We start from the raw sequence: 16,888 nt of genomic DNA, 5'->3' as shown, positions 1-16,888 counted from the left end.
TCCAGCCCCTCGACCCGAACCCCACCCCACTCTCTCTCTCTCCCCCTCCCCCCCCCACCCCCCAACCCAACCCAACGCCACCTACCTGTAAATCTGGTGCTGGGGACGGGCCCTGCCCAAGGCCTGCCTGAAGCAATTTCACACAGGTAGGAAGATGGTTTATTTAATCTTTTCTTTGCTTATAAATGTTTATTCAGGTTGGATTTATTTGTATAATATTTGTACAAGTATAAATAAGGATTTATTATAGAATTTAATGATTTCCCTTCCCCCCCCCCACCACCTCGTTCTGGACGCCTAATTTGTAACCTGCGCCTGATTTTTTAATGTGTAGAACAGGTTTTTTCAATTCTACAAAAATCTTCACTTGCTCCATTCTGCTTTAGTTTGGAGTACGTTTTCACTGTGGAAACTTTCAAATCAGGCGTCAGTGGCTGGACACGCCCCCTTTTTAAGAAAAAATCTGTTCCAAAGTAGAACTGTTCTACCTGACTAGAACTGCAGAAAAAAAAATGTGGAGAATTGCGATTTCTAAGATAGTCCATTCTCCACCAGTTGCTCCTAAAAATCAGGCGCAAATCATGTGGAAACTTGGGCCCATAGGGATTACATAGGATATACAGCACAGAAACAAACCATTCTGCTCAACTAGTCCATGTCGGTGTTTATGCTCCACTCGAGCTTTCTCCCATCTTTTCTCATCTAACCATCAGCATAACCTTCTATTCCCTTCTTCCTCATATGATTATCTTAAATGCATCTATATTATTTACTTCAACCACTCCCTATGATAGTGAGTTCTACATTCTCACCACTCTTTGGGTAAAGAAGTTTCTTCGGAATTCCCATTTGATTTCTTGGTGACCATCTTATATTGATCGCCTCTAGTTTTGCTCTTCCCCACAAGTGGAAACACTCTCTCTGTATCCAGTCTATCAAAAGTTTTCATAAATTTCAAGACTTCTATTAGGTCACCCACTCAGCCTTCTCTTTTCAAGAGAAAAAGAAACCCAGCCTGTTCATCTTTTCCTGATGTACCCTCGCATTTCTCGTATCACCTTTGTAAATCTTTTTTGCACCCTCTCCAGTTCCTGGAAAATAGGTTTTATAACATTTTAATCTGCTTCAATTCAAAACTGAACAGTTTGTTTTGGGTTGTGTTCTATAGAAAGCAGCAGCTGAACACAAAGCAGTGTCCCTGACGACTACATGTGCGGGAAGTGTGTCCACCTCCGGCTACTGACGGTCCGCGTTGCGGAGTTGGAGCTGAAGGTGGATTCACTCTGGAGCATCCACGATGCTGAGAATGACGTGAGTATCACGTGTAGCGAGTTGGTCTTACCGCAGGAGAAGGGTCCACAGCCAGCGAGGGAATGGAAGACCAGCAGGAAGAGTAGTGCAAGGAAGGTAGTGCAGGGGTCCCCTGTGGTCATCCCACTGCAAAACAAATACACTGCTTTGAGTGCTGTTGAGGGGGATGACTCATCAGGAGTGGGCAGCAGCAGCCAAGTTCATGGCACCGTGGCTGGCTCTGTTGCACAGGAGGGCAGGAAAAAGAGTGGGCGAGCGATAGTGATAGGGGATTCAATTGTAAGGGGAATAGATAGGCGTTTCTGCGGCCGCAACCGAGACTCCAGGATGGTATGTTGCCTCCCTGGTGCAAGGGTCAAGGATGTCTCGGAGCGGGTGCAGGACATTCTAAAAAGGGAGGGAGAACAGCCAGTTGTCGTGGTGCACGTTGGTACCAATGACATAGGTAAAAAAAAGGGATGAGTTCCTACGAAATGAATTTAAGGAGCTAGGAGCTAAATTAAAAAGTAGGACCTCAAAAGTAGTAATCTCTGGATTGCTACCAGTGCCACGTGCTAGTCAGAGTAGGAATCGCAGGATAGCTCAGATGAATACATGGCTTGAGCAATGGTGCAGCAGGGAGGGATTCAAATTCCTAGGGCATTGGAACCGGTTCTGGGGAAGGTGGGACCAGTACAATCCGGACGGTCTGCACCTGGGCAGAATCGGAACCAATGTCCTTGGGGGAGTATTTGCTAGTGCTGTTGGGGAGGAGTTAAACTAATATGGCAGGGGGATGGGAACCAATGCAGGGAGATAGAGGGAAACAAAAAGGAGGCAAAAACAAAAGACAGAAAGGAGATGAGGAAAAGTGGAGGGCAGAGAAACCCAAGGCAAAGAACAAAAAGGGCCATTGTACAGCAAAATTCTAAAAGGACAGAGGGTGTTAAAAAAACAAGCCTAAAGGCTTTGTGTCTTAATGCAAGGAGTATCCGCAATAAGGTGGATGAATTAACTGTGCAAATAGATGTTAACAAATATGATGTGATTGGGATTACGGAGACGTGGCTCCAGGATGAGCAGGGCTGGGAACTCAACATCCACGGGTATTCAACATTCAGGAAGGATAGAATAAAAGGAAAAGGAGGCGGGGTAGCATTGCTGGTTAAGGAGGAGATTAAGGCAATAGTTAGGAAGGACATTAGCTTGGATGATGTGGAATCTATATGGGTAGAGCTGCAGAACACCAAAGGGCAAAAAACGTTAGTGGGAGTTGTGTACAGACCTCCAAACAGTAGTAGTGATGTTGGGGAGGGCATCAAACAGAAAATTAGGGGTGCGTGCAATAAAGGTGCAGCAGTTATAATGGGTGACTTTAATATGCACATAGATTGGGCTAACCAAACTGGAAGCAATACGGTGGAGGAGGATTTTCTGGAGTGCATAAGGGATGGTTTTTTAGACCAATATGTCGAGGAACCAACTAGGGGGGAGGCCATCTTAGACTGGGTGTTATGTAATGAGAGAGGATTAATTAGCAATCTCGTTGTGCGAGGCCCCTTGGGGAAGAGTGACCATAATATGGTGGAATTCTGCATTGGGATGGAGAATGAAACAGTTAATTCAGAGACCATGGTCCAGAACTTAAAGAAGGCTAACTTTGAAGGTATGAGGCGTGAATTGGCTGGGATGGATTGGCGAATGACACTTAAGGGGTTGACTGTGGATGGGCAATGGCAGACATTTAGAGACCGCATGGATGAACTACAACAATTGTACATTCCTGTCTGGCATAGAAATAAAAAAGGGAAGGTGGCTCAACCGTGGCTATCAAGGGAAATCAGGGATAGTATTAAAGCCAAGGAAGTGACATACAAATTGGCCAGAAATAGCAGCGAACCTGGGGACTGGGAGAAATTTAGAACTCAGCAGAGGACAAAGGGTTTGATTAGGGCAGGGAAAATGGAGTATGAGAAGAAGCTTGCAGGGAACATTAAGACGGATTGCAAAAGTTTCTATAGATATGTAAAGAGAAAAAGGTTAGTAAAGACAAACGTAGGTCCCCTGCAGTCAGAATCAGGGGAAGTCATAACGGGAAACAAAGAAATGGCGGACCAATTGAACAAGTACTTTGGTTCGGTATTCACTAAAGAGGACACGAACAACCTTCCGGTTATAAAAGGGGTCGGGGGTCTAGTAAGGAGGAGGAACTGAGGGAAATCCTTATTAGCCGGGAAATTGTGTTGGGGAAATTGATGGGATTGAAGGCCGATAAATCCCCAGGGCCTGATGGACTGCATCCCAGAGTACTTAAGGAGGTGGCCTTGGAAATAGTGGATGCGTTGACAGTCATTTTCCAACATTCCATTGACTCTGGATCAGTTCCTATGGAGTGGAGGGTAGCCAATGTAACCCCACTTTTTAAAAAAGGAGGGAGCGAGAAAACAGGGAATTATAGACCGGTCAGCCTGACATCGGTAGTGGGTAAAATGATGGAATCAATTATTAAAGATGTCATAGCAGTGCATTTGGAAAGAGGTGACATGATAGGTCCAAGTCAGCATGGATTTGTGAAAGGGAAATCATGCTTGACAAATCTTCTGGAATTTTTTGAGGATGTTTCCAGTAGAGTGGATAAGGGAGAACCAGTTGATGTGGTATGTTTGGACTTTCAGAAGGCGTTCGACAAGGTCCCACACAAGAGATTGATGTGCAAAGTTAGAGCACATGGGATTGGGGGTAGTGTACTGACATGGATTGAGAACTGGTTGTCAGACAGGAAGCAAAGAGTAGGAGTAAATGGGCACTTTTCAGAATGGCAGGCAGTGACTAGTGGGGTACCGCAAGCTTCTGTGCTGGGGCCCCAGCTGTTTACACTGTACATTAATGATTTAGATGAGGGGATTAAATGTAGTATCTCCAAATTTGCGGATGACACTAAGTTGGGTGGCAGTGTGAGCTGCGAGGAGGATGCTGTGAGGCTGCAGAGCGACTTGGATAGGTTAGGTGAGTGGGCAAATGCATGGCAGATGAAGTATAATGTGGATAAATGTGAGGTTATCCACTTTGGTGGTAAAAACAGAGAGACAGATTATTATCTGAATGGTGACAGATTAGGAAAAGGGGAGTTGCAAAGAGACCTGAGTGTCATGGTACATCAGTCATTGAAGGTTGGCATGCAGGTGCAGCAGGCGGTTAAGAAAGCAAATGGCATGTTGGCCTTCATAGCAAGGGGATTTGAGTACAGGGGCAGGGAGGTGTTGCTACAGTTGTACAGGGCATTGGTGAGGCCACACCTGGAGTATTGTGTACAGTTTTGGTCTCCTAACCTGAGGAAGGACATTCTTGCTATTGAGGGAGTGCAGCGAAGGTTCACCAGACTGATTCCCGGGATGGCGGGACTGACCTATCAAGAAAGACTGGATCAACTGGGCTTGTATTCACTGGAGTTCAGAAGAATGAGAGGGGACCTCATAGAAAAGTTTAAAATTCTGACGGGTTTGGACAGGTTAGATGCAGGAAGAATGTTCCCAATGTTGGGGAAGTCCAGAACCAGAGGTCACAGTCTAAGGATAAGGGGTAAGCCATTTAGGACCGAGATGCGGAGGAACTTCTTCACCCAGAGAGTGGTGAACCTGTGGAATTCTCTACCACAGAAAGTTGTTGATGCCAATTCACTAAATATATTCAAAAAGGAGTTAGATGAGGTCCTTACTACTAGGGGGATCAAGGGGTATGGCGAGAAAGCAGGAATGGGGTACTGAAGTTGAATGTTCAGCCATGAACTCATTGAATGGCGGTGCAGGCTAGAAGGGCCGAATGGCCAACTCCTGCACCTATTTTCTATGTTTCTATGTTTCTATATGTTTGAATCATAGAATACAGTAATTGCTACAGTTTTGGTTTTATTCCTGATGGATTATTAACTGTGTACTTACACAGACCTGTATGGCTCAGAGACATGGACCATGTACAGCAGACACCAAGTTGCTGGAGAAATACCACCAACGATGTCTCTACAAGATCATACAAATCCCCTGGGAGGACAGGCATAGCAACGTCAGCGTCCTCATCCAGACTAACATCCCCAGCATTGAAGCATTGACCACACTCGATCAGCTCCGCTGGGCAGGCCACATAGTTCGCATGCCAGACATGAGATTCCCAAAGCAAGTGCTCTAATCGGAGCTCCTTCACGGCAAACGAGCCAAAGGTGGACAGCGGAAACGCTACAAGGACACCCTCAAAGCCTGCCTGATAAATTGCGACATCCCCACTGACACCTGGGAGTCCCTGGCCCAAGATCGCCCTAAGTGGAGGAATTGCATCCAAGAGGGAGCTGAGCACCTCGAGTCTCAACGGCGAGAACATACAGAAATCAAGTGCAGGCAGCGGAAAGAGCGTGCAACAAACCAGTCCCACCCACCCCTTCCCTCAACGACTATCTGTCCCACCTGTGACAGAATCTGTGGCTCTTGTATTGGACTATTCAGCCACTAAAGAACTCACTTCAGGAGTGGAAGCAAGTCTTTCTCGATTCCGAGGGACTGCGTATGATGAGGATGACTTACACAGACTAGAGTATAGCTTTATTGGACCATAACTTTACTCTTTCTGCTTCAAATATAGAAATTCAGTTTCTACACCCATTGCAGGATCACTTTTACGTGCGCCTAACTCTAAACTAAAGTTCTCTCCAATTTTTCAAATAGTTCAAAGAGAATTATCCACTCGTACTCTGAACTGCTGGCAGGTGTGTTAGAGTAATCAGGTTTATCTGAATCTTCTTTCCTTCAACCAGCTCCCCTCCGTATAAAATATTGCAGAAAAAAGCTTAATCAACTCAACGACTGAACGAGTTATTCAGTGAATAACAATAAAGTCCCAGGTTCAGTCTGTAGTCTACATTAAGTTCGCCAAAGTCAGCCAAGCATTACAATCACAGGGGCATTACAGTAGGCCTCAATGTAACTAGTCTCCTGATCGGCATTCAGCAATCCCTGATGTACGCGAAGGCATGTGGACATTGGTCAAGGACAGAATTGGGTTTGTCTGTGCTGCCCCACGCGCAGAAATCTTGGCCACCGGTGAGGTACCAGAGGGTGAGCAGTGCCCATGGCATTATATATCTCAATAAGAAGCCATTTCAGGAAATTAGGGGAAAATTGGCAGAAAAATTACACTCAAAATCCTAGGATCATTATAACTTCAGAAGCTGTTGTGTATAAATGCCGCACAAACAGCTCATCTCTTTAGAACACTTATATCAGTCATCTTTTCCTCTACATAACTGATAGCTAGAGGATAACATTTGTAATGACAGAACCTTCAAAAACCTGACCCAAGAACTGTTTGTTGAAACTTATCATAAAATATGGCTTCTTAGCTGTGGATTTAAGATTAATCTTGTTGAAAGTTTCTCAGAAAGTTAATCAATAACATGATTCTAGTTTAGAAAATCGTCTCTTCTTCTTAGGCAGTCCCTCGGAGTCGAGGATAAGAACATAAGAACATAAGAATTAGGAACACGAGTAGGCCATCTAGCCCCTCGAGCCTGCTCCGCCATTCAACAAGATCATGGCTGATCTGGCCGTGGACTCAGTTCCACTTACCCGCCCGCTCCCTTGTTTCCACACTAAAAATGATTTCTCAGGTGACTGAAGAGTCCAATTTGGGACCTACAGTCTCTGTCACAGGTGGGGCAGATGGTGGTTGAAGGAACGGGTGGGTGGAATGCCTGGGTTGCCACGCGCTCCTTCCGCTGTCTACGCTTAGCTTCAGCTTGCTCTCAGCGAAGGTGTTCAAGCGCCTTCCCGGATGCCTTTTCTGCACTTTGAGCGGTCTTGGGCCAGGGTTTCCCAGGTGTTAGTGGGGATGTTGCACATTTTCAAGGAGGCTTTTAGGGTGTCCTTGAAGCGTTTCCTCTGTCCATCTGGGGATCGCTTGCCATGTTGAACCTCCGAGCAGAGTGCTTGTTTTGGGAGTCTCGTGTCAGGCATGCGGACGATGTGGCCCGTCCAATGAAGCAGTCAAACATGGTCAATGCTGGGGATGTTGGCCTGAGCGAGGACATGGACGTTGGAGTGCCTATCCTGCCAATGGATTTACAGGATCATGCAGAGGTAGCGTTGGTGTTACTTCTCCAGTACTTTGAGGTGGCTGCTGTACATAGTCCATGTTTCTGAGCCATATAAGAGGGCAGGTATCACTACTGCTCTGTAGACCACGAGCTTGGTGCCGGGTTTGAGGTGCTGGTCTTCAAACACATTCTTCCACAGGCAACCGAAGGCTGCACTGGCACATTGAAGGCTGTGTTGGACCTTGTCATCGATGTCTGCCCTAGTTGACAGTAGGCTCCCGAGGTATGGAAAATGGTCCACATTGTCCAAGACCTCACCGTGGATTTTGATAACCTTGGGGGGGGGGGGGGCAGTGCTGTGTGGCGGGGGAAGGTTGGTAGAGGACCTTTATCTTACGGATGTTTAGTGTAAGGCTCATGTTCTCATATGCCTCGGTGAAGGCGTTGACGATGGCTTGGAATTCGACCTCAGCGTGTGCGCAGATTCAAGCGCCATTTGTGTAATGTAATTCAATGACTGAAGATGGGACGACCTTGTTCTGGCCTAGAGGCGGCGGAGGTGAACAGATTCTCGTTTGTCTGTAATTTAGCTCCACTCCAGTGGGGTGCTTTGAGGGTGAGATGGAGCATTGCAGCAAGGAAGATCAAGACATAGCCTTGCTTGACCCCGGTCCGAACGTGGATTGAGTCTGTGGTGGATCCGTTGGTCAGGATCACGGCTTGCACGTCATCGTGGCTCACCCTAGCCCAGAACCAGTGCGCTACAGTCGTCAGTGCGTACGCCCCAACACTGGAAGCTACAGACGAGACCAAAGAAGAATTCTACTCCAGCCTCGAACAATCCCTGTCCCGAGTCCCAACGAGTGACAAGCTTATCCTACTTGGTGACTTCAATGCCAGAGTTGAAAAGGACACTGACCTCTGGGGAGGGGTGATTGGCAGAGAGGGGGTAGGGAAAGCTAACTCCAACGGTACCCCCCTTCTGACAAAATGCTTAGAACATGGCCTCATCATAACTAATACCCTGTTCCATCAGAAAGACAAATATAAGGCTTCAAGCACTGGCATCTGCTAGACTACGTCATCGTCCGAACGAGGGACCGCAAGGGCATGCGCATTACCAGTGCCATGACAGGATTTCAGAAATATAAACCAGGTAGCAAAATTAGGAGAAAAGAAGAATCCGTCAAACAATATTTCAGTGTTTACATAACTGCAGTGGGCCTTTTCCTGCTCCCAACAAATCCTTATAGTGAAATAATGGTCTAGAATTTGTTCAAAGTGCCCAGTTAGTTTCCCTCATGATTCAGCATGAAAAGTTTCTGCACTGCAAAATACTGGAAGTGCAAACTGATAACGGTGCATCGAAGGCAATGAGACAAGTGGGACCTTGGTAAATGATGGGACCAACAATCTATCTCCTTAACCAATGAAATTTAAGGATTGAGAAAGAAACAGAGGTTCGACGGAGAATCAAATAGGTGAATTAAAGTCAAATGAGGTTCAGAAAGAGAAATAAAGAGAAAGAAAGATTGGATTAAGAGAGAAAGAAAGACAAAGGGAAATTAAAAAAAAAAATTTTACATTTAAATAATTTACTACCTGTAGGAATGAGACTCTAGTTTAAATAGTTCCCTTTCTGGCCCGGAGAAAGAGATTGAGTAGCATTGCAGGAACATAACCTCATCATTAAAAACGTACCTAATATTACGTACCAGCCCTAACTTTCTGCAACAAGTTTAATGGGTAATGAATGTGCAAATTCAGCAATTTCTTGAAACTCACGGGGACTGAAGGTGAGCTGCCATTTTCACAAGGCTAACAGTGGAGAGATGCAAATTGTCCAGCAATTTGGGATGATTTGCAGCTCACAGGGTATCTCTTCCTTGCAACAAATTTCTGGAGGATTTACACATTAAACTCGCCATTATTCTACCAGCAAATTTTGGTCCAATATGTTGGGTTTAAGCATTGTCCAGTTAAGTGTTTACATGAACATAATCTCTTCAATACATGAAATTGACTACATGGCAATAAACCTCTGACATTCTGATTTGATTAAATGCCCACATGCAGCCACTTTTATCCAATCAACTGCATTTTGGTTGCAATAGAAGGAAGCTTATTTGGTAATATCCTTGTACACCAAATAAAAGTGTACACGCACCCACCTATTACCAACTTAGCTAATGCATTTTTTTTAAATGCACATTATATCTGTTAATATCCTACTGATCAAAATAGCAACCTGTTAAGAATGTAAATGTGGTGATTGTAACCACTGTCAGACAAATGTGCATATGGATCCATATACTTATGCATTAGTAACAGAGGAAACACACTACCTACCACTTGATCTATTCTTGCGGTTAGACTTCCCGCCGCTGAGGAGCATCTTTAGGCTGTTACGGAACATATCTTCACCCGCAGGGCTTGTCAGAGTCTACTCCAAATTCTATCAAATAAAACATATGAACTTAGTCAATGGCAACATACATAACACACTAAGGCAATAAGAGATTAGTACCCAAAAGCAGATCACATCCAACAGGACAAGCCCAAGGAAGTGGTTCTTCCACAAATACCCAAGGACCAAAAATTATCTCTCAGTTTATAAGACTTAATTGTATTTTATATAAAAAATAAGACTTGCATTTATATAGCATCTTTCATGAATTTTTGAAGTGTAGTCACCGCTGTAATTGATGGAAACGCGGCAGCCAATGATGCACACAGCAAGCTCCCGCAAACAGCAATGGGATAACGACCAGATAATCTGTTTTTTTTTAGTGATGTTGATTGAGATATAAATATTGGCCAGGACACCAGGGATAACACCCGTGCTCTTCTTCAAAATACAGGTTGAACCTGCCTTGTGCAGAACCATTCCCGGTCACCGCATGCGGAGAACTCCGACATGAACAAATTGAAGTCCTTCCTTGCTGCCAACTCCCGCAATCGCTGGCCTGACATCCCCCCCCACCCCGCCCCCCATGATCTCTCTGCCACACACCCAGCCCCAATATCCCCTTGCTCAGTACCTATACCATCCAATTTAACGTGACCACCCCTCATCCGGAAAAATCCCTTATCCAGATCAGGCCAGGTCCCGGATAAGGGAGGTTCAACCTGTAGTACCATGGGATCTTTTGTGTCCACCCAAAAGAACAAAATCTCATCCAAAAGACGGCACCTCAGACAGCGCTGCACTCCCTCAGTGTCAGCCTAGATTTTTGTTCTCAAGTCTTTGGAGTGGAACTTGAACTCTCAACCTTCTGCTGCAGAGGTGAGAGCACTACAACTGAGCCACGACTGACCATAATATATGCAAATTATGTTATGAAAAATTATTTAATCCTTTTCTACTTTTGAGGAAAATATTATAAAGGTAGACACACTAATAACAGCGCCCATTCCTTCCTTTTACTGAGGAAACTGCAACAGTGAATCAGTCCATCCTTCTGGCACAACAGGTAAGAACCCAGGAAAACACTAAAATGCATGGGAGGAAGAGAATAGAAAATGGTTGACTATCTGATAAATCAATTGAAAAAAAATAAATTGAGAAAAGCTGTAGTGTTTTTAAGCTATACATAGAAATTTCTATTAATAATTTGCCAACAAATAAAGCACAGAATAGTAAACTAGGATTTGCATAAGTATTCAGCTGTTGCAGGAGTCAAATTCATCACATAGTCCTCTTTAAGCTCCAATCTTCAACCCGGGTGGGGGGTGGGGGAAGAGGAGAGAGAGGGGTGTTCACAATTTGCAGCCCGAGAAAAATCTTCAGCTCTCAAAAGATTTGCTGCTCATTTTAGAGTTGAAGTTCTTCTAGAAAATGCTGAGTTATGCATACTTAAAGCCCTTTGAAAACTGTATTGTCTTTGCAGCTTTTAATTTAATCACACAATTAATTTTAATGGAACATCTTTCAAAATATAAAAGGTTGTGCATTTCCTATTTCTCACCTCACATTAGTCAATCTCCCATGTCATTGCATGCAGGGAGTCAACAACTAGTACATTCTTCAACTGAAGCAGGGCACACATAATTCAGTCACCACTTTAAAGTCATATATTCTCTCTCCATTTTTATATAATACTTGAATTTTATATTTAGAGTTGAATAGCAAACTACCCAGCAATTTGGACAGCAACATAAGATAAGAAATAGGAGGAGTAGACCATTCAATATCATGGCTGATCTGATTATGGACACAGCTCCACTTCCCCGCCCGCTCCCCATAACCCTTTACTCCCTTATCGCTCAAAAATCTGTCTATCTCTGCCTTAAATATATTCAATGGCCCAGCCTCCACAGCTCTCTGGGCCAGAGAATTCCATCGATTTACAAACCTCCGAGAAGAAAAAATTTCTCCTCATTTCAGTTTTAAATGGGCGGCCCCTTATTCTAAGACTATGTCCCCTAGTTTTAGTTTCCCCTATGAGTGAAAATATCCTCTCTGCGTTCACTTTGTCGAGCCCCTTCATTATCTTATATTTTTCGATAAGATCACCTTTCATTCTTCTGAATTCCAATATGAGTAGAGGCCCAACCTACCCTCATAAGTCAACCCCCTCATCTCCAGAATCAACCGAGTGAACCTTCTCTGAACAGCCTCCAACACAAGTATATCCTTCCTTAAATACGGAGACCAAAACTGTACGCAGTACTCCAGGTGTGGCCTCACCAATATCCTGTAAAGTTGTAGCAGGACTTCTCTGCTTTTATACTCTCTCCCCTTGCAATAAAGGCCAACATTCCATTTGCCTTCCTGATTACTTGCTATACCTGCATACTAACTTATTGTGTTTCATGCACAAGAACCCTCAGGTCTCTCTGTACTGCAGCACTTTGCAACTTTCCCCCATTTAAATTATAATTTGCTTTTCTATTATTTCTGCCAAAGTGGATAACCTCACATTTTCCCACATTATACTCCATCTACTAAATCTTTGCCCACTCACTTAGCCTGTCTCTATCCCTTTGCAGATTTTGTGTGTCTTCCTCATAATTTGCTTTCCCACCCATCTTTGTATTATCAGTAAACTTGGCTACATTACACTCGGTCCCTTCATCCAAGTCATTAATATAGATTGTAAATAGTTGAGGACCCAGCGGCATCCCACTAGTCAACCGGAAAATGATCCATTTATCTCTGCTTTTCTGTTAGCATGGATAGAGGATTGGCAAACTAATATATTACCCCCAACCCCGTGAGCTTTTATCTTGTGTAGTAACCTATTATGTAGCACCTTATCGAATGCCTTCTGGAAATCCAAATACACCACATCAACTAGAAGATAGGAGTTTCTCTGCACTACATGCTGTGCTGTGAGATGCAAAAACGAAGCACTACTGGCAGCATGACAAATTTACATACAGTTTCCATTATAAATGTGGACATAGGAATTTATAATGGAAAAAAGTTGATAGAAAGTGCTCACAGCTGCAAGATTTTTTAAATATAGTATGTATAGATTATGAATCACATCTCTAATAATTCACATTAAAAATATAAATTGTGACAGAAACAAAATGTCATTTTCAGCCACTGCTCTACACTGCAGTTGATGTTAACCCGACTACACGGCGACAAGAATGGTCCAAATTTGGCCTTCCAGGCCTTTCTCTTGCATTTTCAATTACTTCTCTGCTGTCTTCTTCCCCCCCTACAGAGACGTTAAAAGAATCCACGCACAGGCACCTTCCACCCTTCAATGTGTAGTTCAGGACCGAGAATGTCAGGTCCCTCATTGAAACACCTGTGAACTCATCCCTTTATGGATGCGTGTCATCCTCAATACGAGGGACTGCCGAATACTATACTATAGACAGCATCATGAATAAGTTAAAGCAATGGTGTATTACTGTTTATTTAATTGGGGGAGGGAACTCCTTTCTTACTGGTACTTGTGTGAATTTTTCACAATTGCGAAAACATGCTCTGGACTGTTTACAGTACAACTTCCCCTAATCATCCAAATATAATAAATAAAAAAAGCATTGTTTATTTCCAAGTTATTTGTAACAATATATATTTATAGCACCAATTCTGGTCTTGTGTCATCTTTATTATTTATGTACCAAGTTCAGTCCACCATTGCAAAGAAAAACAATGAAAAATAGCTCTAGGTTCTATCAACACAGAAACTAAAGCTTCACAATTGTGGTTTGCAAACTCATCAGAGCTGCACACTGAACTTGTGCCTGGTAATGCATTCAACTATCTTGTATTCTTCCTATATTCATGTGAAATAATTTTTGTTTGGGTTTAGAAATGCTCATGCAGGTTTTATATGAAGAACAAAAATGCAAGAAAAGTTCATTTTTCAGTCAATTCACAAATAACCTTATTTAGAGAGAACTTACTGCACTTTAGTCATTCTGAAATATTTACACAACTCCACAATAAAAATTATAACGTCAACATGATGTGAAATTTATCACAAAGGTATATTATAACCTGTAGTTTTCCAATCATCATCATAGACAGTCCCTCGAAATCGAGGAAGCCTTGCTTCCACTCTAAGGCCCCAAGTTTCCACACGCGGCAAAACAGCGCCTGAAAAAGAACACGCTATTCTCGAGCGTTTGCAGCTCGATGTCTGCTTGGCGCGGCGCACAGGGGGCGGAGCCTACCACTCGTGCCAATTTTGTAAGTAGGAGGGGGCGGGTACAATTTAAATGAGTTTTTTTCGTGCCGGCAACCCTGAGCGTGCGCGTTGGAGCGTTCGCGCACGCGCAGTCTGAAGTAAACATTGGCACTCGGCCATTTTAAAAAGTGCTGCAGAAAAAGTGAAAATGTGTTTATTGAACCTTTGCAAAGGCTTGCATTTTAATTTTCTTGATATTTCTGTGTGTGAGGGTGAGGGAGTGCATTCTGTAATTAAAGATAGACTATGATAAACGGGACACATGCACTTGTTTGAGACTATTCAAATTCTTTGTAGCTGTTCAATTTTTAACATTTTTTAATAAAACCACATTGCCCTTCCATGATCAGCACTGAGGCTTCTTGCAGCTTTCTCCCCCTGCCGTCCGTCAGGCCGGACGGCAAACGGCTGCCTCAAGTACTGAGGCTTCCTGCAGCTTTCTTCCTCCCTCCTCCTGCCGTCGGTCGGTCCCGACGGCAAACCGCTGCTTGAAAGGCCTGCCTGAAGCACTTTCACACAGGTAGGAACATGGTTTATTTAATCTTTTCTTTGCTTATAAATTTTTATTCAGGTTGGATTTATTTGTATAATATTTGTATAAGCATAACTAAGGGTTTATTGTAGAATTTAATGACTTCCCTTCCCCCCCCCATCCCACCTCGTTCCCGACGCCTAATTTGTAACCTGCGCCTGATTTTTTAAATGTGTAGACAAGGTTTTTTCAAGCCTACAAAAATCTTCACTTGCTCCATTCTAAGTTAGTTTGGAGTACGTTTTTACTGTGGAAACTTTCAAATCAGGCGTCAGTGGCCGGACACACCCCCTTTTGAAAAAAAAATTCTGTTCAAAAGTGAAACTGTTCTACCTGACTAGAACTGCAGAAAACTTAAATGTGGAGAATTCCGATTTCTAAGATACTCTGTTCTCCACCAGTTGCTCCTAAAAATCAGGAGCAAATCATGTGGAAACTTGGGGCCTAAAAGTGAGTTCTCAGGTGACGGAACAGTCCAATACAGGAATTATAATCTCGGTCACAGGTGGGACAGACAGTGGTTGAAGGAAAGGGTGGGTGGGGAGCCTGGTTTGCCGCACGCTCCTTCCGCTGCCTGCGCTCGTTTTCTGCATGCTCTCGGCGATGAGACTCGAGGTGCTCAGTGCCCTCCCGAATGCTCTTCCTCCACTTAGTCCAGTCTTTGGCCAGGGATTCCCAGGTGTCGGTGGGGATGTTGCACTTTATCAGAGGCTTTGAGGGTGTCTTTGAAATGTTTCTTCTGCCCACCTGGGGCTCGCTTGCTGTGGGAGTCTTTTGTCGGGCATGCGGACAATGTGGCCCGCCCAACAGAGCTGGTCGAGTGTGGTCAGTGCTTCAATGCTGGGGATGTTGGAGTGAGCGAGAACAGTGACGTTGGTGTATCTATCCTCCCAGTCACAATAGCATCATAGTGGGTCCAGTGTGACCCTGATAGCACCATTCATGTGTTGCAAATTGTCCCCAAGCCTTTGTGCAAACCCAAATGTTGGGGTAAAAAGACTTTTCTTCAAGGTGGACTCCCTGAAATAAGGAGTCGACGCCAGCCCGTATGGCGACCACGGAATCACTCAGACGAAACCTTGGTTCAACTGATCTTTATTCAAGCATATGCAGGAGAAGCATTCCAAATGAACCTTCAAAGAACAAGGGTTCCACACACAGTCATACAGTTTTCGAGGTGTGCGACCCTCCTACAAAACCTGACCACTGGTTGGCCTACAGTTTATCAGCGGAGCTACATTAATTTGTTAACCCTCATCAGACTGGCTGCTGAGTGGTTTCTCAACCTCTCCATCTCCCATAGCACGTGGGGCCGATCTCAGCCTTTTGGAATGTGTTGTTCCACAGTCTTAACCTTGGTCTGCTTTATCATGGCTAGTGCTGCAGCTGGTTTCCAATGGCAAGTTCTGTACCTGGTTTCTTATCAGCCAAAACTAGCCCTTTCCTATGAGTTCAGCAAACTATTCCTTTCCCATGAGTTCAGCTGCTGCTACAATAGAATTATCCTATCTATTTTCTCCAGACAGCTTACTCCCCTACTGTCCTTCTGTGTGTGCAGGAAGTGTATCCAGCTGCAGCTCCTGATAGACCGCATTGCGGCACTGGAGCTGCGCATGGATTCACTCTGGAGCATCCGCGATGCTGAGGATGTCGTGAATAGCACGTTTCGCGAGTTGGTCACACCACAAGCAGATAGGGAATGAGTGACCATCAGGAAGAACAGTGAAAGGAAGGTAGTGTAGGAGTACCCTGCGGTCATCTCCCTCCAAAACAGATATACCACTTTGGGTACTGGGGAGATGGCTCATCAGCAGAGGGCAGCAGCAGCCAAGTTCATGGCACCATGGATGGCTCTGCTGCGTAGGAGGGCAGGAAAAAGAGCGGGAGAGCTATAGCGGTAGAGGATTCTATTGCAAGGGGAATAGATGGCCGTTTCTGTGGCTGCAAACAAGACACCAGGATGGTATGTTGCCTCCCTGGTGCAAGGGTCAAGGATGTCTCGAAGCGGCTGCAGGGCACTCTGAAGGGGAAGGTGAACAGCCAGTTGTCGTGGTTCTTGTAGGTAACAACGATATAGGTAAAAAGCAGGATGAGGTCCTACAAGCTGAATTTAGGGAGCTAGGAGTAAAATTAAAAAGTAGGACCTCAAAAGGTAGTAATCTCATGCTACCAATGACATGTGCTAATCAGTGTAGAAATAGCAGGATAGTTAGGATGAATACGTGGCTTGAGGAATGGTGCAAGAGGGAGGGATTCAAATTCCTGGGACATTGGAACCGGTTCTGGGGGAGGTGGGACCAGTACAAACCAGACGGTCTGCACCTGGGCAGG

General features: G+C 44.4%; 1 protein-coding gene across 14 annotated transcripts in view; it reads right to left on the bottom strand.

Moving 5' to 3' along the window:
• The window catches only part of tanc2a (tetratricopeptide repeat, ankyrin repeat and coiled-coil containing 2a), a 1,120,879-nt gene that overhangs the window by 821,175 nt on the left and 282,816 nt on the right, over positions 1-16,888 (bottom strand). For all 14 annotated transcript variants that reach the window (XM_070864738.1, XM_070864743.1, XM_070864740.1 and 11 more), the window contains one exon: positions 9,719-9,824. In XM_070864738.1, the coding sequence (XP_070720839.1) occupies positions 9,719-9,785 (67 nt within the window). In that variant the 5' untranslated portion in view covers positions 9,786-9,824. The remainder of the gene's footprint in view (positions 1-9,718; positions 9,825-16,888) is intronic.

The sequence above is a fragment of the Pristiophorus japonicus genome, chromosome 21 (genome assembly GCF_044704955.1).
Source record: "Pristiophorus japonicus isolate sPriJap1 chromosome 21, sPriJap1.hap1, whole genome shotgun sequence".
NCBI classification, from domain to species: Eukaryota; Metazoa; Chordata; class Chondrichthyes; family Pristiophoridae; genus Pristiophorus; species Pristiophorus japonicus.
This window is presented reverse-complemented; position numbering and strand designations above follow the sequence as displayed.